Source organism: Vanessa atalanta, chromosome 5, assembly GCF_905147765.1.
Source record: "Vanessa atalanta chromosome 5, ilVanAtal1.2, whole genome shotgun sequence".
NCBI classification, from domain to species: domain Eukaryota; kingdom Metazoa; phylum Arthropoda; class Insecta; order Lepidoptera; family Nymphalidae; genus Vanessa; species Vanessa atalanta.
The window spans coordinates 11,510,358-11,534,055 of NC_061875.1; the positions used below are offsets into that span (position 1 = coordinate 11,510,358).

The window sequence follows — 23,698 nt, forward strand, 5'->3', positions numbered from 1 at the left end:
TTATTATGACAATTATAATATATTTCTTTAAATTTTAGCCGCTAACCATATTCTAATTATCAAACCCAAAACTTATATTTTTTAGTTTTTTTTTTGTGCAGCGTATAATTAATGTGAAAAAAAATTATTCGTAAATTTAAAATCCTCTGTATAGCGTTAACTATCAAAAGCCGATTAATCTTTCCATGAAAAATATACGCATAAAATAAATGCAAATTACACATACATGTAAGATGTGAACTACAAGCGAAAGTAATAAAATTAAGAATTAAAATGTATGTATTTAATAAAGTCCTTTAAATTCTAATATGCAAAACATAAGTTATATGTTCTTATTGACGGATAATAAAGTAAAGGATTAATTGTTAAGTTTCTTATCAATTCAACAGGGGTGAATTTATATCTGAAGCGATGGTAATTTTTTTGTTTATTTTCTTGTAATATGGTGACTTAAATATGCTTGTAGTTCAATCATAGAATATAGAAATAATGGGTTTTTATGGAAAGTTCTTAAGCTTATAATATAAATTTACGTATTTCCTAATCACAAAACATATTAATAGAAAAACCATTCAACAATTATTAGGTTTCTACAAATTGAACATTCTGTTGGAAGGTAATATTTATCTTCTGAGTCACATGTGCTTAACCACGTAGTGAATTATTAAATAAACACATCTCTTAACAACATTATATTTATTAAATTACAAAAGTGAAGTCGCTACCGAGCTTATCTTGCGCCACCTTAACTTGGCAATAGTCCAAAGCGGACTGGGAGTCCGCAGTGGCATTGTGAGCGCAATTTATGGACGCCCGCACTCCCGATCCCACAGAATATGAGCTGGTGGCGTTTGAACATGAATAGCTTAATGAAATCCATCCAATGTTTACAACCCTGCTATTCGATTTTATGATATGAAGAGGTTATGTGAATATGCTTGACTTTTTCCATTTAAGTTATTCACCGAAAATATATTTTTATCAAAGTTTTTAACCTTTAAAAGTAGAGGCTAGACTATAAATTTAGTCGTTCTTATGTTTCGTAAATATATTCAAAAATGTCCTTGTATAAAATTTTATAAGTTTTGTAGTTGAATATAGTTTATAAGTTTTTTATGTTTCGCAAGATTAGCATAACCATAAAAGTGCTTTTCAAGCTCTTTTTTAATTATTGTCTAATGTTGACAGCTCTATAGTCTTTATAAAACATTGTTACTAATGAAACACTTTTCTTAGCTGTCGCTTATCTCTTTTTATTTAGAATTAAATTTATGAATTGTATTTCAATATTCAATTTGCGTAAAAATATGAAATTTACTTCGATATAGATCAGCTTTCGGTCTGTTTTCGAAATTTCAAGGAGATATATATTAACAATTCCGCTGCTTGAAACTACAATGTATGAGATACTTCGAGCAAAGAGATGATTAAGTGTTAGCACCACTTAAATTTTGAATTAGTTTCAAGTATTCCAATATTTGAGTTTGGCTCCCGTATAAAGCCCTTGAACATTCTAACTTCATTCGCAGATTAAATACTAAGATAACAAGTTTAATAAACTGAAATTCATAAACCAGTATTTAGTATTTAAAGGCTTTGAATCTCGTCTTAGTTATCACTTATCACTTTTCTGTTTTTTTTTCGATAAGTTAATACTATTATAAATAAGCTAAACAAATATAATCTAACTTGTATTTTATTATATCTCTACTCTTAAATATTTATATACATTTATATATATATATATATATATATTTCTTTTTAACATACGATTATTATTTATTTGTGTCTCTTATCTTCAAAGACGTATTAACTAAAACTGCGATTTTTATAATATAAACGAACAATTTTCATATCTTTATATTGTTGCAGGTGACATAGAGGACTGCATCGTGACGCCGGCGTACCAGGGGCAGTTCACGCCCTTACCGGAGGCGCTATGCGATTGCATTATGGACCTTACTTCGCAGGTAATTAAGACTATACTAATAATAAGCTAATTTTGTTCCGTATCAACAAAGCTTCAACTATTATTATTGCGAATATTTGTTTAATTTATTTTAATGTTTATGACACGGTAGATTTTAATGCTTCGTAAAAAATTGTAAACAATTATTTTGATGGTTCAATCATCATTGAAATAAATTATTATAAATTTCGTATTTTAAAGCTGCTAATCTCTTTAATTAATCATGCTGTATTAAGGATATGAGTATTACTAGTATATTTATAAATATGTAAAAATAATTAACCCGCATTGGAGCAGCCTGGTTAAATAAACTCCCTAACCCGCTCCTCCCTGTAGTGGGACATTGTCAGCTGTTACGTTTTTACTCTTCATAAAAGGAGAAAAAACCGATAGCTTATATTTTTGAAACGATTACAACTAACGTTATTTTAATAATTCTCACTCACTGGTATATAATACCAGTAGGATAGGTGTTCTGTCCCAAACAAGTTCAGTTGGACATAATTCCCAGTGAACTTGTCTGGTAAAGAACCAACTTGGCAGCTATTCTGAAACTAAAACTCGCCCGGTAGCAGGACATTTATGTGTTACTTTACTCTATTTACTCTAAAAAGATCTCGGTCGTGATTACAGAACACAGGACTCATATTCTCTCCGCATTCCAAAAACTAAAGTGACCGTTTGCATATTAAGGACATTGATTTTAAATTCAACCATAACAGGATTTTTGAATTCCGATTCCGTTGAGCCACCTAATACCGGAATGAGTCTTGGCCATGAAATGTGGAAAATAAAAATAACATTCCGGTTTCGAGTGTGCCAACCTGCCTCGCCGCATAACTTATGTTATGGTTCAAGTTATAAGTAAATTGCTCTTATTCATACTCGCAATTACATGCATAATTATGTTAACATTTTAGTCTCTAAGTTGTTCGTAGAATTCTAGGCGCTGTATACAACTTATACAGGTAACTTATTAGGTAGCACATCTGCTAGTCCGCCTGCTTATATAAAATTAAGAAATATGTATTATTTATTTGTTTATTTTAAGAGTCTCCAACAAAGGATACACACTGAATACATATTCTTAAAATTAAACAATATAAGGGTTACAAGTTGTGTGCTCCTTCAATATATAGGAGCCCACAGCATGCACTATTCATTAAAAATATTTAAATACAATTGAGATAAAAAGTGAAAAATATAAATTAGAAAGTTAAAACTAAGAATAAGCTTAATAATTATATTTTTTTTTTTTGTATTAGGTTAAAAGTTTAGTGAGACACTCTAAATTTGGACAAGCTATTATGTTGTTTATAACATAATATCGCTTTAGCGATCATGTCTGTATATAAAAAAATTACATTTCGTGATACCAATGACCATATAAACAATAGAAAAGTCCAATAATTTATGTCTATTGTTCTGTAAATTATTCATTTTTATTAACTTAATTAAAAAATATATGTAACTTTTAATTGCTATCTTACTTTTAATTTAATGTACATGGGAACGAAGTCGTCAGTAAATCAACATTTTTAATAAAAAATAAATATCTAGTCTTAGATCTTGTGATTTAGACCACACCATTTCAATCGTAGTCTTTTTCACGAAGCATCCCTAAATAACGATGCTGTGAGGTCAGCTTTTGTGCACGCCGTGTTTTATGGCCAGACGCAATTATAAACTGTATACATATCTGTACATATCCTATTATTTAAGATACATTCACATGTTTAAGCGAATCAATATAATCAATTTATATTGCTTTAGTGAAGTAGTACATAACTATCTATACTTGATCTGACTTAAATTTTATTTTACATTTCTCTGTGTTTTTACGTGAGCATTGTTTGCTGTGTAAATGAATAATACTCGACAATTCATAAACCATAATAATAAAAGATATTATTTATCTGAATGTCTAAAAAACAATATGAACTACATTGATTAAATTAAAAATACAAAAATGTTGTGTAAGATTTTTCTATAAAATTTATTAACAAGATAGCCCAATGGATAGGATAGAAAGAGCCGAGATGGCCCAGTGGTTAGAACGCGTGCATCTTAACCGATGATTTCGGGTTCAAACCCAGGCAAGCACCACTGAATTTTCATGTGCTTAATTTGTGTTTATAATTCATCTCGTGCTCGGCGGTGAAGGAAAACATCGTGAGGAAACCTGCATGTGTCTAATTTCAACGAAATTCTGCCACATGTGTATTCCACCAACCCGCATTGGAGCAGCGTGGTGGAATATGCTCCAAACCTTCTCCTCAAAGGGAGAGGAGGCCTTTAGCCCAGCAGTGGAAAAATTAACAGGCTGCTAATGCTAATGCCAATGGATAGAACACATAGATCCTTGCACGAGATTTAAATCCGTCCAAGGACTATTGGGCTTTTATACGTCACACGTGTTCATAACCACACACTTTGGTGGAATAAGCTCCAAGCCTTCTCCTTAAGAGGAGTACTGCCTCAGCTTTCTTATATTAGTTATTAGTTTCTATATAGTATAAGTTAATTTATGTGTGATAATAATTCTAGTCATACCAAATAGCCTACTTGTCCCACAAGATAGTCGCTTATCGTATGACATTTTTAATGAAAGTAATAAGTATTTGGATATTTATCACTTTCTCCGAATTGAGAGAAATAATTTTTAAGCCGGTAAATGTAAATATGCGATATTTTCGTTTTAAATATTTATTCATAAATAAGCTTATCATCGAAGTATTCTATTAGCCTTAATTTTATTTAACAAATGCCTGTACTAAAAATGCTTGTTAAATCCTTGAAAATTGTCGTTTACAATATTCAACCTCTGAAAGTCGGAAATAACTATTCGAATGCGGTTAACGATAACGGATTAATAAATAATTTATTTTGATCAAGCATACCGATGCATAATTTTGTAAATTTGTCGAACCCTTTCGTAATCGAATACAATCATCGTCACAATAGAATGTCGTTAGCCGTCCGCAGGTCTCACTCTAAATACCAAATGTGGGCAGGAATTTTAAGCGAATTATACAACGTTTAGATTTTGCGATATCTGTTTTGATCGTTAGGAAATATGTGTCAATTAAAAACCTAGTTTTTTTCATATAGCGGATCAACAGTTTCGTTATTTTTTATGGAAATACTAATTGCTCTGCCTGGTTTTACCCACATTAAACACCAATACTTTGCCTGAGCGGGTCAAAGATTGATTTGATTTGGGATTAATTCTACATCATTTTTCAATAAATGCACAATGTTAAGCAAAAATATTTTTTAAATCAAATATATCCAGAGTAGAGTAGATCTTTTAAGTATCGCGTTCAGACAAACATTCCGTTCCTAAGTTCTCATAATTACGTTAAAAAAAACTGAATTATTTTTGAAGCAGTTGATAAAAGACATATCCACAAAATAACCGGAAAAGTTGCTCGTGCATATTCAAGTTCTTGCTATATTTGCATGTTCATATAATTTGTTATATTTATAAGAAATATCCTAATTGTAGGCGCAGATTCATTTGTGATAAGGCATTGCTATTTATATTAGAAATAATATATAATGTAAGTACATTAAAACACCTATTTTAGGATTTACAACACACGAATCCGATACGATGTTTCTTCACGCATTACAGCATAATGTAAAAGCCACTAATAAATTAACGTTTACATGGGCGGCTTACCAGGGCGAAGTAAATCACAGCCGGTTTGTCACTAACTAAGGCGGACAATTTAGGTGTTTTATTCAAATTAAATATGCAATCTATATGCAATCTTTGTCCACGCACCTTTCTCTGGAATTCGCCATGTCCTTATCGTGAGAATTGATTGTAACCTTTAGATTTATCAGTACTAATTACGTTAATTAATTCGTATGTGCTGTCGCTAGATATTTATCCACTAGGAAATAATTGTAAAATATATACTAGGAAATAATTCTTCCTTATATTCTAAAAGTCTATATACTAATAGAGAAAATAATTTTCAAACCAAATATAACAAATGTAGGTTTGCGTTATACTAATAAAGTAGGTAGGAGGAAGAAAATTAATTTTATATGAAACTGAAAGATACTTAATAAAACCCTTTATGAATACCATATTCATATTTAATTTAATTGTATAATCGCAATTAAAATAATATAAATAAAATGGTGTACTGTGATGTTACTAATATTAAATAAATAATTTCATAAAAAATTAGCAAGTTATGGTATAAATTATTATATTTGCAATTGCAACAGAATATGATGATATCGAATATACTATTTCATAGTTTTAACGGGAACATCATTATAGTATTGAGCTATTAAGGCTTTCTTCGTAAATAGACGATTTGCTTTGTTCAAAGTCAACCAGCTGTTAACTATGTCGAGAATACAACCCAATTACTAGTGAGCTTTCTTAAGTTAAATGAAAATCGTAATGATTTTAAAATGAATTTGTAACTGAGTTAAGCTGATACTTTAAGTATAAAATTATATGATCATGCGATATTACCAAAATTAATCATTTGCTAAGCTTACTTGTTTAGCGTTAATGTAACACGAATCTTTTATCTCCTATGTTACATTCTAATTAAACCTAGGTATTATGATAGAGATCAAGAAAAAATATAATATTAATAATGACTTAAAAATAAGTTTATATTTTGAAATACAAAAAATATCTAATTGTTCTATCCAGCTTGCAACTGAACCAGTTTAATTGCTCAATGAACACTTACAATGACATGCACAAATACACATCTAACGCAATATCGTGAATTAATATCTGTCACAACTGGCATTCTTCTTGCAAAAGGTCGAAGCAACAATGACATAAAGAGATCAGTTTTAAGTGTATGCTAATATATGCTGTCCTCTGCTCGATATATATTTATAAACAGATTTGCGATAAAACTAATTCGTAAAAATATTTTCATGGAATAACAAAGAATATTTATTTTGGGTTCTATATTTTATCATCATCTTAGATATGAAAAGACTGCCTTCTTAGTTTAATGGTTAGCTTTCATTTTGTTTGGCTAATTATTTCAAGGTCCTGGTTTCGAACACTGGGTTGATATAGTAGAAGGTTGTTGAATTTTCTGTTTCGAAATTCTCAGTTGCAGCCCGAAGTATCACATCATCCGCTATGAATAATATTGAACTTTATTCCTATTCTTTAAATAGTTTCTTTACTATGTAAAGGATAACATACCCAAAAACATCGCTGGCCATTTAGTTATCATAAGCAAGTAAAGAAAACACATTTAATAGTCTTCCGTTTTCATTGACGTTAATTTTTGGTATAAAAGAATCCAAAATATAAGATTTGTCTATTGATGAATTGTTTTTTTTGACAGGATTATTATAGAAAACAAGTATGACCAAATTATATTTATATGTTATCATAACGAACTATTGAACACATCAAAGTTATCGTATAGTATATCCGGAAACGAATTTACATATAAGTAGATTAAATCGAAGACTTTATCCTAAGTTATGTGTCAGTACTTATTTCTTAAATACTTTGAAGATAAATTTCTTTATCGTTGCGTCCAAGGTGATCCAGATAAGATTTCATTGATCGATGAAGACATTACAATAAAATCTTTTCAAGTGTTTTCTTAAAATAAATTTTGGATTACAGCGTCGTCAGCGTCAAATTTTATGACGTACGTGAATTCAAAATTACAGATATTTTTTTTAAAGAAACAAAGAGAAGGTATTAATTTGAAAAAGAACTATAGAAATAATCTATTCATTCAATCTTAATCCGTAAATCTCATAAGAAATAGTTTAACTAATTTTTTTTACCGTCTATCAATGCTATCAGCATTGATGTACTCTTCTAATATGGCATTTCTTTTATACTATTAATATATATACATATATCAGTACGCATTTAAAGAAATCGAAAATGAAACTTTTATTTAAATATCACTTTTTTTTCGTTGACACTAAAATCTCAAAAAATCATGTGGGTGCAATTTATGTATCTATAATATTTACTTTCCATTTGACACTAATTTATATGCGATGGAGGATTTCTAGTTAAAAAAAAATCAAACGTTCTAGTAAGCACTGTTGTGAAACATTCGACACAGATTTACTGATTACAGGATATAATTATTCTTTTATATACTATTCTTCAAGAACTTCAAATACGTGACTGCTTTAAAGAACGAAAAAAAAAATGTTTAGTTACTATTGTATGTTTTATTTTTGCAGGGGCAATCCGCTACATTAGAAAGTATAAGAACCTCGCTATCAGCAAAGTTTCCGTCTATGCAGACCCCATCACAAGAAGTTGTGTACGACACGCTAGCCCAGTTAATGCAAGAAAGAAAAATATACCAAACCTCGCGAGGATTCTTCATAGTAACACCAGAGTAAGTAAAAACATACGTCAGTTTTTATGACAATATGAATACCTATTATAAAGTGTTAACAGAATTTTTTTTATGAAAACACTATTAATTTACCGATATGTTACGATCACTGTGATAAACGCACGAAAAGAAAAAAAAAAAGAAAAAGATTGGTAGAATTTATCAAAAGGCGTAATTCAAAAGCGTCCGTATAAAAACCATTTCGTAAGTTTCGAAGTCGCATGTACAAATATGTAACTTATACGAACGACTTTAACGAAACGTTACTTGTAATTCAATTATCGGTTACGTGCGTACTGAGTGTACTCTCTTTTACATCTATAACATCGTTATATCTATAAATAAAACCACCTTAAAAAAGGTAGCTAGTACCAAGATAAAAAGTGAAAAAGTAGAACAGTACTTCAGTAATAACAAAAAAAAAGACGACGTCATATATATTACTTACCTTTACAGATTTGTTTTTGTTTTCACATTCGTAAAAATAATGAATTCTCACAAACAGTCGTTTTTTACGACCCAAAGAATCAGTATAGTTAAATGCATGAACTGAATGTAAAATCGATTTCTTACCAAACTAAGATATTTCTTTTCTCATGGACAACTAACGTTTAGTAATCCGATGATTCACCGTACCATTTTAGGTTTTCGTCTTTGCGCAAAACTGAACGCACATTGCGTATGAATGAGCCGCAAGTTCGGCGCCAATCTGGACATTGTCATTCCAACATAGCTAAAATATTATGTTCTGAGTATTAGAAATAAATACATTTTAAAATACATGTATTAACAGCCTGTATATTTTCCAATGCTGGTCTCAGGTCTCCTCTCCCTTTGAGAAGGTTTTGGAGCATATTCCACCACGCTGCTCCAATGCGGCTTGGTGGAGACACATGTGGCAGAATTTCGGTGAAATTAGGCACATGCAGGTTCCTTAACGATGTTTTCGTTCACCGACGAACTCGAGATGAATAATTATAAAGACAAAATCAAACGCATGAAAATTTAGTGGTGGGTTTGAAGCCACAATCATCGGTTAAGATGTTCGTATTCTAACTGGGCCACCACTGGGCCGGTTAGGCTCTCGGTGCATACATAATGTAAGTTGTTATAATACTTGAAGCTTAAAACATTCTTACAAATAAAATCGAGATCAATTAGTTAAAATATGTATTTTTATTTTGTATAGTAGTAGTAATAATAGACATCATATTAAAATGTCTCGTATAGTCTTGATCATATAACTAGAAAAACGACTTGTAATTTCAAATCATTATTTGAAAGCGATATTATCATATCTCATTTACACCTTGAATAACTTAGGTGCTTAGCTATTAAACGGTACAAAATCAAGATCCAAACTCGATAATCGTCAACATCAGTGTTAACACGATGGAACTGTGCAGTAATTGGCGTGTGGGCGTATGCAAATGGATTCCAATACACGATTCGACTGTTTAATTGTTTATTAGGGAATTATTCAACACTTTCACGAAACCACGATTGATGTTTGACTATTATTTAAAAAAAAGCTCTTATTCTTTTATTTTAAAATCAATATATAATAAACCTCATTCAAATAGGTTCCTAAAGACATTTAAGGGGTTAAATTTATAAGATTAAATTATGTAAATCTTCGTTTCTTACCCTCCGTGGTCGAGTAGCGTGTTTAGCGGTTTTCATGGGTACGCCAATCTGAGGCCCCGAGTTCGATTTCCAGAGACAGAAATCTATTTAATAATCTTATAGTAAGTGCTTAACATTTTAGGATATTAAGTAAGATATTTTTTCGGTTAGTAGACACAAAGTTGAATAAATCAGAGTAAGTACTTTAAATGTTAAGAAATAAGAATTCATCATTACCACACAATGTATTTACTATTTACATCTCCACAAAATGAAAAATATCGTTGAAATTCATGTCATCTTTAACTAATATCATGGAGATATACGATATTTTAAAAATTAACCAATTAAAATTGTTCAGTATAATTATTAAATACGATTTTACCAAACAGCATTGCAAAGATTAATTAAGTTCGCTTGAATGGATTGAAAAACCTTTATAATATTTACATCGTATTAGCCCACAATATTGTTAGAGCCAATGATGAATGACACGCGAAATAAGTTATAGATAATTCAAAGAGTAAGGTCAAAACAATTTATAATCGGCATCAATATTATAACGTTACGTTTGATTCATTTATTATGTTTGTGCAGATGTAAGAGAGATAAGAGAGCTTGTAAAGATTGGTCAATCCTTGTTTATTTTGTAAGAACAGGCGTATGTTTTATAATAGTACGAAATTTCGCAATAAATTTTAAAATGATAAATGGATGTTGATAAATTATTTTATATTCATTAAGCGATTTTTTCGTACCATACTCATGTTTTTTCTTATTATTATTATATGAGATATTATAATTAATTTTGTTCTGCTCTTATTATGTTTTTAGTTATAAGTGGAAACTTTACTGGTATATGTGCTTATTTTTATGCTTTAGCTTTAAGAATGACTTGTACTATTTGTTTCCCTAATAAAGTAAAAATAAAAATAAATAAAATGTTTTGAAGGATCATAGATCATTTTGTTTAAGTTTATATTGCATACATGATTAAAAAACTTTATTTTATATTTTTATAATAGTAATATACTACTTGTTAGGACTTTTTGGTAACCCCTCCGGGTAGGTACCACCCACTCAACATATATTCTATCCCCATGCAGCAATTCGTAGCTTAATTTAAAAGAAGTTTGAAGCGTAAGTGAGCCAGTATAACTGCAGGCATACTATAAGAGACATAACATCTGATTTCATTTTTTTGTTACATCTTATTTACTTATAAAAATAATCAATTAAATAATTGAACCGTGAATAATATTTACTTAACGCTCATAATTAATGCTAAGATAAAAAATTTAAAAGTTTCACGTAACCATTGACAGGCGTCGTCGCTCCCGTTCGCGCTCCTCCTCCCGTCATCACTCAACCGAAGACGAATGCAGCTCTCCCCGTACAATCCTCATGTCAGATCAAGAAGCTCTTCACCAGCTGTACGGAGAAATAACCACCGTGCGAGATGGGGCAGTAACGCACCAATGTGTGCAGACCAACTTGGCTGATGTTATATGTGGAGGTAACGTATAAAAACCAAAATTAACTTTCAGAAATATATAGTATTTTATTTTGATATTTCTTATAATATTAAGGACAAACATATTAAATTAAATTTATAAGTGTTACGATTTGATGTCTTACTTAGGTTTATCTTAATCAAAACATATGTCAGGGTTCAATAGTATATAATATATGACCAAAGCGTCGAAAAAATGTTGTATGAGAAATGATAATTGCCAAAATTCATTTGTATAATATTGCCAAAAAACTTCACATCAACAGGCAATTCGAAATTAAATAGTTATCATAGGTCAAGGAAATTCAAGAGTGAAGTCAATAGTTAAGTCCACAAAATTGTGCCTGGCTCATCCACAAATCTCATAACTGCAAGGTACAGTATCCTGAAAAGCCTTCAGTGTTCTTGTCGATAAGACCTAAAATCCTCTACACCTGCTGAAACAAAACAAAATGTAGGACGGGCTGCAGTGCCCTGATTCACTGTCGCATTGCTTTGGGCTTCCACAATTTCCATTCGTAATTTATACTGCAAGGAAGTTTTAGATTGATCGCTGAAACGACCTTTATCGTTGACGGTCGCGATGCGAAACTAATAATCGCCAAAAAACGAAATTATTTCCATAATTTTTATGTACAATTTTAATCATTTTTGGGAGAATTAGAATTTATCGACTAATCTTATAAAGCTCTGAGCTAACTAATAAAAACTAATGAATTAATGGGTACTATTTATAAAGATTGATGAAAAGGTCTGTTGACCTGTTAGTATTTATTTAGAAATTCTATCGTTCATTCTAGCATATAAGAATATATACAAAGATTACCGTAACATTGGCTATATTAAACGATAAACATTACTCCTAACCAGCGTAGATATACTACAGATATCGTATTAGGCAAGTCCTCTTCGATGTAAGATGAGCTTGTTCAAGCCAATTTAGCCATAACAGCATTGAACTTGAAGATGGTAATCGTATGCACGTATTTCTCTAGTTTTATAACAAGTTGCCTATTAGGGAATGTGGACCAGTATTCACCCGTTACTCTATCCTTATACGGAGGAAGGCACTGACATTGTATCTTTTTATGCTTATCAGTAAATAAGATAAAATTAGATTTTGCAATTCCATTTCAGTTGACTTTTGTATTTTAAATAATTGGATAGATACAAGGTTGTTGGACAGTTCTGTTTTTTTTCTTTAACGATTGGAATAATAGTCTAAGATCCTGTTTAGATCTAAGATTGTTCGTGTCTGTGGTACAGTACACAGTAATGGATTCATTACTGTTTGTATTTCGAATTTCAACATTACACGTAATCTATATATATATTTTGTCTTTGACATCAAATATCAGGTACACTTGTTTTTATGTAATAAAATTAGATAAAATTTATATATAACAATAAAATTCATAACATTCAAATAAAAGTGCTTGTAACGTACGTTCTGTGCATCTTTCTTTTAAGCCATTCAAGTCACCTTATCTGCAAAACGATGTGTAAAACCCTATGTTTTTCTACACGCGCCTCACAACAACTATTTGAGAGCCGTGCATTACTATTTTATAGTTCTTATTGCTTTCTGTTAAAGGTGATAATTGCTTGTAACTATATATCTAGCCGTGTAAGATTGATTACAGTCGTTTCCTGTCCCATACGAACTGGCTTTCCACTGATCTCTTTACTTACATACTGGTTTTAAACGACAATTTAATCTTGCACTTGTATTAAGTCTTATTGCTGCAGTATAAGGTTGTATTTTGTATATCTACGATTTAAGGAGAGTCCTTGTGTGTGGCCTTGGTAGGTACTAGCTATTAGTTCAGACGGATGAACTATTGTAGTGTAAGATTACATTAAATTGTTGTTATTAAAATTAAATAAGACATTAGTAAATGCAGGTAACGGGGAGGGAGTGTTATGTATTAGCATTAATACTATTAGTACATTAACACTTACACAGTAACTACTTTATAAAATTAAACAAGGCAGAAGAAATATAATTCGATACTAGGGTACAAACGATATATATATATATATATAAATATAATTAATTGATCGAGATATCTTATATAAATATATAAGATATCTCGATCAATTAATTAAAATCAAAATTTCCAAAAGAAATGTGAAAGTATCTCTATTATGATACAAATAAAACATTTCAAAACAAAATTCTCACTTCAAAGCTTTTACCATTACGGCCGGCGCGTGAGTATGTCACCAGGGAACCGCTACTGTTATTCAGCGTGCCTTTGAAGATGGCTATCGCAGTTTATGCTTATCAATCATTTTCGGTCAACAATCAAAACTAATCGGACAATCTAACGGAGTAAATAATCGGATTTATTTTATTGTGATAGTTCCGTTGTATACATATTTCACAATTTACCGCTAAGTTTCCTAAACAAATTGGCGAAGTCACGAACTCGTGTGACCGCCACGACCTTTGACGTTCCGATACGGATATAGAACAATGTCACTAGGCAAATATATAGCTCATTAATGAACTAAAATGGTTAAATACTTTATAGCATTTAACTAAAGATAGAGTACAAAGGGCAGTTTGATTTGTACTAAATAGCTTATATGGCCGTTAAACGGTTCTGACTAAGTTGGTTTTAGTGATTGCTTATTTTTCATTAGGGTAGGTACAGACTTATTATCTGTTATCTTACGATTGGGGATTTGTAGCGTTTTTTATTTTTTCGTGTAATTTTTTTTTAATTTTCATTTTACACAAAATTTTATTCCCTTTTTCGACTTTTATCATAACCTGACTGCTCCACGTAGATTTACTACTACTTGTACAATAGCGTAATGTTACATAAATTTTTAATTCGGTTTGTTCTGTGATTATCGTGTCCAATATTATAAATTATGAATAGTGATACTAGTTAAAAAAAATTAACATGATAGTTTAGTTTATTATCGATAGCGAAATTCATTATTTGTTTTTGTTCGACGATTAGTAATCACAATCTCATCACGACCCTGGAATTAATTTCTTAGTAGAATAATTGTTTTCCCTTTAAATTGATTGAATATCATGAGCAGGGAAATCACCTGCAAGTGATCATCTCTAATGACATGTCATTACTGTCAAATTAAAGGTGACAGTGACAGTGACAGCTATATGGAAAGTGAAGCTTCTTTCCTCACGTTAGTAGGTACTTTCCATGCGAATGAGAAAACTTGAACGCGGCTATTCGAGGGATTAAACCTAGTACACATTAACATAGGCTATTTTTATTTAAACTTAGAATATCATATTCATTAATGTATAGAGAAAGTTACGCCATCAAGTTAATGGCAAACATTAAAGGAACTTAAAAACCTTTATGATATTTTATTCGTGCTTTACGAATATAGCTGTTGTCTGAAATGTTTTTGTTATAAGTTATGCCATAATTTTTAAATAAAATTTAACATAAATATTATTCAACAAGATTTACGATTATGTATGCGTAATATGATACTTGGTGGTAGGGCTTTGTGAGTGTCGTGAATGAACCAGTAACCAGTAACTACAGGCACAATTGACATAACATCTTAGTTCCCAAGGTTGGTGGCGTATTGGCGATACTTACAGTGCCATTGTCTATGGGCGATGGTGGACCACTTACACCATCAGGTGGTCTTTTTGCTCGTTCGCCAATCTATAGCATAAAAAATGTATATTTAACGCATAATTATTATGTTACAAAAAACAAACAAGCGAACAATAAGTTCTATTGGCTATGTGTTAAGGTAACAAATAATAGCAATCGATAAGTGGGTCATAGAACGTGTAGCCTAAGTACTAGAAAGCAAGTGCTACTGTATATTTAATTTTGTTGTCAAGCTTTCACACAACCCGGATCATTGTTAGAAAAACACATGTTAATTACCAATTGTGTTTAGTTAATTTAAATAGTATCACCTTCGTGATTTCACTATAATTTCATTGGTATTCTGATGGCGAGTACGTTTCTCGACTACTCTTAAAGATACAATTCAGAAATGTATGTTCTTCAAATAAATTGTTCTCCCTATTGATCCTCCTATCGATCGACCGAATGACCGAAGGTTTGATCTTGTCTCACCGGGATACTCGTTGAATTGCTCAACTTCTTGCAAACTTGAAATATATTTGGGGGAGAAATAGGAAAATATAATCATTGTTAGAATTGTTCCTTTAAAATCATTCAAACAAAAAAGTACTTCCTTTTCTTCTAAAAAATACGACTTCAAAAATTTACTTATTAATATGAGTTTCTAATAAAATAAATACTTGTTCTAATCAAATAAATTTTATATTTCCAAAACAGTCAACGTTACGACTTGTATAACGCGATATCTGCAAATCTACACATTTCTGCCTCACGCGACCACTTTCTGGAACTAACTTTCGTCGACGGTTTTTCCGACCTAGGAACAACCTTAGGAACCTTCAAGAAAAAGAGCGTACTCATATCTTAAGGGCTGGCAACGCAATTGCAAGCCTTCGGATGTTGCAGATGTCCATGGCGGCGGTGGTCACTTTGCATCGTGTGAACCACCTATGCCATAAAAAAGTATATACATGCGTCTGTACTACGAGTATGTCTGTCCGTGTAAGTTATTCCAGATACTAAGTTACCTTTATTTAATCTTTGTTTTGCGGTTTATTTATGACTAAACATAAAGATCTATAATAAAAATGAAAAACATCCCTACTGGCAATTTTCTAATGCTTTAATATCCGTGGTTAACCACAAGTTTTCCTAAGTATTTTTTAACGAATATATAATATAAATGTCCGAGCGGTTACGAAAGGATCTTATTTCCGAGTTCGACATCGCATTGCAACGATATATACATTCAAAAGGTAGTGGATAAAAAAATGATGATTGGTGGAAATATAACGTAAATTAAACTCATAAATCTTTTAACGCCCTCTTAAAGACACGATAAAAATCATTAACAATTAATATTCTTAGATATCGTCCGTAAAGTCTAGATTTTATCAATTTAATCCAGACTAATGGTATTCAGCTATTGGTGCAGTGATTACGTAACCACATGCAAGGCTTAGACGCAAAGGGTGATTTAAAGGGGGATTTATTACACCGGAGTACAGCAAACTTGAATAGTTTAATATAATTATGTGAAGAATTGACTTGTTCCATAATTTTCGATTTTCATAGAGCTGTTTATTTCATTCAATAACTTTATTATACCGTACTTTAAAATAACATGTAAGTAATACAATAACAAAATTACTGTTAGTTTAGTTAATAAGAATACGATATGTATATCTAAATAAATAATAGATTTGGTAATTATCTTTTCCCCGCCTCGAATTTTTGAACAAGTTAGTATCGTTTATGAAAAAGCGACTTCATGTGTTTTTTAATGCACAAGTTGAATTATTTGATTTCAAGAATATTACGTTTGTGATTTCCGGTGATTATATTTTCCTTTAATTACGTCATAAACATAAATTATTATTAATTTGCTGATTTATTAAAAAGAATCATCATCATTACCAAAGTTTAACATAATGTCTCTTTATTTAATATAATATATATTTTATTAACAACATTATACAATTTTATGATTTTCATATTTAATTGCTAGCAATTGACTTTTAAAATAAATAATACTAAAAAACATAATAATATAAATATAACGTGTTAATAAATACAATAATGATTACTGAGTAATAACACAGCTGTTGAGGCTAATAATAATTTATAATCGGCTTCATAAAAAAACACAAATCAAACCCGCCCATTATGATACCATAAAACAAAAATGGCATCAAATTAGTCCAAAACTAAGGAACCGTAGAAAGTTATCGAAAGCAGAAGAAATAATTTGCAGCGATGACTAGGTGTTAAAAAATGTAGGACGTCTCTATGATGTTGAATTTGATACACAATTTTCGATTCTGTGTGAAAATATATCGCACTATAACCGCGTCACGATTTAATATAGTATACATACATGGCGAAAACAACAATATAAATATCTCATCATTAAAATAATATGTTTTCTTTTTAATAATTACTTCTAATTATAATGACTTCATTGATGATTTTTAACACCTAAATCTATCGATGTAATGGAATCATTCAGCGTGAGTTTCACCATCTTCAAGATGTGTGATGTACTGGAAAATTAGTACACGAATACAATAATTTTGTCCTATTTGTCTAGTATAACCAGGGTATCAAAATAAAAAAAAAATGTCTGTCTTTTTATTAGAGTGTAAATATTATTTCTTCGCGTGTTTTATAGTTTTATTTAAGCTATTATATTAATTATATGTCTCACTTTATATCAACATCTATTTTATATCCGACATTTAAAATAACATCAAAATAAACGGTTGAATTAAATATTAAATGTTTCTTGTGTAATAAATCAAAACAACTTTAATGATTACTAATATTTATGCTAATTTCTTTATTTTAGCTTGCAAGGCGTTGCAATTAAGGTTTATGGTTCATTTCTCACGCTAGCAGTTTCAAATGTTAGTTGAATGATAACATCAATATAAAGAAGAATATTCTTCTACAAAAAGAATGTAATTGTTTTTATTACAATTGAAAAAAAAAATATTCATTCTTTGGGCCCCTAGATATTTTTTAAAGTTTTTATAATGTTCGAGATCGTAGATTCATTTTTTTAAATAAAATTGATAAAAAATAAGTTTTTATAACATCATTAACCTTAGGTTTATTAAATACTCCAATATTTTCCATTAACATCGTTTTTTTTTTATCTGAAATTTTTATTTATCTATACATATTTTTATCCAATTAAATAAGCTTCATTAATGTACTTAATTTTAACTTATATTTTTATTCGTAGAATTTAACCTGAATAGATTAAGAAATTGAAATAGTTTATTCGACCTCAGATTATAAATCAAAATATTTTATTCGACTTAAGTTCTCGATTCGAGAAACATATATCCTTAGTAGTGAGTTGCGATTATCTATGCTTGGCGCCGAACCATATGTAGTAAAGAAATCTGACCTGAAATTCGAAGTCAGGACCCAGTGAACTAAACCAGTGACATGGTATGTGTGGGCATGTTGTATTAAAACAAGACTAGGCCTAGTAGGAACTCTATGTTTTGTTTATGGTATAGTATCGCTCGTCTTTACTTCACGGTACACTAGTTTTATACAATTTTAGCTACTATAGTTCATAGTTACAAATAAATCATTTATAAATATATAGTTAGTGATTACATTAAATATTTACAAGGGGTATACGTACCAATTCTCAATTTTAAATATGATTGTAAATAAAATATAAATCAAATGGCAATCGGTATGAACAATATCGCCTAATAATGGAAATAAATAATTATATTGTTAAAGTATTGTATATATATAATAAATAATTATACTGTTATATATTTGCAAGTTTAGAATTTCGACAACAATAAACAATGAACATATTAATAATAAAATGCAAAGTATTCCAGGATTTGCTCAATATATTAGCAGATTAAGGCAATACTTACACTACACTAAAACTAGTTTTTAACGGATTTAATCGCGTATATTAATTATTTTAACATCCCGACGTTTCGAGCACTTTGCAGTGTTCGTGGTCACGGGCAGACTGACCACCAAACACGAACACTGCAAAGTGCTCGAAACGTCGGGATGTTAAAATAATTAATATACGCGATTAAATCCGTTAAAAACTAGTTTTATTTCAATGTGTAATAATCGCGAAAATCTAAGACAACATTACACTACACTATTTTTTTGTAACATCTTTAAATATGCAGTGTGTTTATTAGATTTCGAATTTATTTTATGTTATATGTAATTTGTTCAATATAATTATTACACTCATTGTCCTCCTTTTCCTTAATATCAATGCTGATTTTTAAAGGCAACCGCAAAGTAATAATCTTAAATTGAAAACTTTGACAGTCAGAGGTTTTATGAAGATATTTTTTTTAAATTACATATATTTCGGTATTATTACCAAATTTATAAGATTCCAAAATTGATTCAGTACAAAAATTAAATAACATATTTATTTGTTAAACTAACAAAACAATTAAAGCATACAGATTTATATGTTACGACATTTTACACCATTTTACACCCACTGCTGAATTTAATGAGGTAGATCTTTGTAGAAAAAGATAAAAAATCAATAATTTTATATAATAATAGGTACAGCATACAATTATTGTTTTGTACTATTAAAATAAATACCATCTACTGCCGTTTATATCAAATGCACCATAACATACAAACTAATCTAATTAGTGTAGATTTCACGTTCAAATTAAGACTACTGGTGCGGTCTTCCTCAATGAATCTACGTCAAACATGTTATTTTAAAAGAATGAAATATTTAACCAAATTGGAAACCGTCAACTAATTTTATAGTCCAGTGTAAGATGGCAGATCAAAGAGCAGGATGGGCATAATCCAATTTCCTGCTACCAGAGTTCACGTCATTATAACGAGATAGCTAAGATTAACCTAATATGTATGTTTTTAACCACTATGAGATTTTTCTTTCACAATACGATCAAACGGACTCGTGATATATGTTTATTGTTTATAGAAATTTATTATTTTCGTCATTAATTCTAATTATACAAAAATATTTAGTTTTTATTAAAAGAAGAAAATCGGTTCCATTTTGATAATTAATTATATTTGTACAATAAAAAACAAATATTCAACTTGTTATTATGTTTTCGGAAACTTAATTACATTTTAATATGTACAAGTGAATTGAATGCTACTAGTTTACAAAATGACTTACGAAACAGATGTACTTTTAAGGTAAACTGCGATAAGTATTGTATAAAATAATAATGATATTACTAAATTAATTAAATAGTAAAATAAAGATAGCTATTAACCAACAATATAAGATTAATACTTTGAACAGGACTTCCAACATTTATTTACAATGATTAAGAACATCATTAGTATAATCTAATTATATCACTTTTTGGTCTTACTCAAATATTTATAACGCATTGATTAGCTTAGAAAATATTAGTTTCACAAAATATAGTCATAGATTTTTCTGAAGACGGCTTTGTTAATTTATTTATACTTATGATTGGTTTTAACATTTTATCGAAGTCCTGAGAAACTTGCAAATATAAGGACGGATTTACTACCATGTAATATTCGTTTTGTTTAACGGAACGTACTACGATAAATTCATTTCAAATATGTTAAAGTAAAAAACAATTATATTGTAGAAGATCATGCCTTGGCATTCGTTAAAGTAATTTCTAAGAATTTCGTTTTTCGTTGATTGTGTTCTATTGCAAGAAACGTGTAGAAAATATGAATGACGTATTACGCGTGTTACACGCCTCAACGGTAACATGCATTCTATTAGAGTTAAAAATAATTGATACAGTATGATAGTTATGATTTAGTGTGTGTAGGTTAGTTTTAGATACGTCTTTTCAACTTACTTAAAATAAGAACGTCGTATGTGATCAGTTTAATTTGCTGTAGTTTATTAAAGATTAATTTATAATTTAAACGGAAATTCTCAAGCGGTAAGTCTCTTAACGATACCTTCCTCTTACATAAAAATTACGTAAATTATTTAAAAGTATTTTCATAGATAAGACAACATTTATGCATTCGTTAATGAGTACGTTATTTTAAATTGAACGGATGCGGCTCGAGAGCTCGTTAAGATGTGGGTCAGCTGCTGCGGCGGCGAACTGCATTTATTTAAATGAAAACACGTGCGAATATCATATGGGTGTACACATATCGATTAATTTCTGAATATTTTTTTATAAATGTATAGAAAGTAACAGTTTTATTAAGTGCTGTGTAAGATTAACGCATGCAGAGTTAATAGTTAGTACTGTATTTTTTATTAAATAAAATTTTGAAAATCGAATATGTTTCAAATTAATATCATGGTCTTCTTAATAAATAAATATTAATTTACGCACTGCGTTCTTACACCATTTATCCGATTATAATAAAAAAAACTGTAGGGAGTTGTCGTACGTTTGCGAAAATTTCTGGCCCAAAAAATAGGTTTTTTTTTGTCCTTAAATATAAATGCCTTATGGGTATAAGCTTCCGAAGACGGATTGCTTTTTTTTATTCTACTTATTCATTAGCTTCTATGAAATAAAACATATAAAACAGTATTGCATGCATTAAAAATATTAGCATGTAGAGAAAGTACAAAAAAAAACGAAAACGAAATTTCAAAATAGAACAAAACAGCAGATGTTAACTTGAAATTGATTCATATTTAAACAATTAAGACCTGTATTACTTGAATATAGAAATCATTATTGCATAAATCTTAACCACTTAAAATTGACAGATCCATTATATTAGAAAAGCAATGAGATACTAACAATATGTTAATGTGTTTGTTTGTAATGTTAACAGGCACTTAGCGATGTTGTGATTACAAGCAATCAGGCTCTAAGATATTTAAATATCTTATCAGACAGATCTAGTAATATTAATAAACTATAAACTTCCTATAGAAAATCAGAGGCATTACACCTTGCAGTCTTAATATCATATAAAAATGTATATGACGATAATAATTGACATTAAATACCTTCAGTTACCCAAGGATTCACAAGGATACAATAATGGTCTATATAATAATTTTAGACTGAAAACAATCTAAAAAAAAAACTATTTTTTGGGATACAAGTTGAAATTATCGACTTTTCTCTACTATCATATGTATGTATTCCGATTCACTTCCTCTTTTATCAATCTGTCTATTTAGGAAAACCGCATTAAAATCCGTTTCGTAGTTAAAATATGTTTTATACTATGTAGAAAAGACATTTTTTTAATACTGGGTTGTCAATCTCTCAATGCTAGTTGAGTTATAGTCGAAAATTCGTTTATTCAGCTTAAAAATCGGTTCAATTAAATTTACCATATGACACCTTGTATTACTTAGTCGGATTTAAAATTAAAAAAAAACCTACTTGATGAATGCTGATTACGAGACTGCTATTAATCAGATTATTCGTTTTAATAAAAACATCCTTGCCGTAGTTAAAGATTTTGATATATAAAGAATAGTTTTCTAAAATTATGTGTTTATTATGTATATATTGTGTCGCAGACCTATGCTGTACCTACTGTGATGACACGTATTGTAAATGACAGCACACTAGGAGATTATTAAATTATAAAAATATATTATGTTATGCGACTATACACATAAGAAAGATAACTTAATTTTAATCTTGTCAAATTACAAAAAATACTTTTAAAAAAAAAATCTACTTCTTTATTGAAACTCATCATACGTAATTCGAAATTAAATACACCATGATGCGAATCCATGCGAATATACTACTATACTATACGTTTTATTTATATAATACCAATATTCAGATTAATTAAACCCCTAATTCATATGCCTCTTCTTATATAATTCTACCTATGTTAAACTACCTATGTTATTATTAAATAATAATGTTGCTTAAACAACAAAACATAAATATAGTAAAAGATCAAATATGAACTCCAGTGGTGGTACGAGATTCAATAATAACTCTTACATTGGATTTATTTTAGAACATCCCGATATGCAACGAATCGGCAGCAGTGATTTTATGGTCTAATGTTTATTTTGAGTTCGATTTATCCAAGTGCATTCCGTTTTAAAACCGAGATCGCGGAATGTGGATGGAAATGGCGTGACATCTACGCACTGGGTACATCATATTTTACTTTTCAATTATATAGAGGCGTCGCAACTTTCAATTACTCGAAACAAATTGTAACTATTGCTTCATTAAAAAAACAATATATGGGCAAAAGTTAATATATTGTTCAAGATTTCACTTTTAATGTTAGACACATTAATGTTTAAGTTATTTTTATCTGGATTAGTAATACTTATACGTTTACTGTACAATACTTATTAAATGTGCGTAACGCCATTTCTAGTGTAGTATCTGTTCTTATAAGTGCAAGTACCTTCATACATATATTCTCTAGGTTATTCACCTTTCGATTCTTCCTCATACCATTTTGAACGAAGGTCATGGCTTTCATACATTTATTTGCTTTTATAGTCATCTTAATAATTACTTGACATCCAAATAAGAATATCTTTGACTGTATTCGTTTTCTTAATGGGACCAATAAATGTATGTCCTTATATTACACTTCATACTAATTATTTTTAAAAGGTGTTTTGTTTAAAAAGAAAAAG

The 23,698-nt window shown here is 29.8% G+C and overlaps 1 protein-coding gene across 1 annotated transcript in view; it reads left to right on the forward strand.

Moving 5' to 3' along the window:
• The window catches only part of LOC125064090 (probable serine/threonine-protein kinase DDB_G0272282), a 146,957-nt gene that overhangs the window by 115,281 nt on the left and 7,978 nt on the right, over positions 1–23,698 (forward strand). The window contains exons 4-6 of the mRNA XM_047670878.1: positions 1,873–1,970; positions 8,189–8,349; positions 11,301–11,491. Coding sequence (XP_047526834.1) covers positions 1,873–1,970; positions 8,189–8,349; positions 11,301–11,491 — 450 coding nt within the window. The remainder of the gene's footprint in view (positions 1–1,872; positions 1,971–8,188; positions 8,350–11,300; positions 11,492–23,698) is intronic.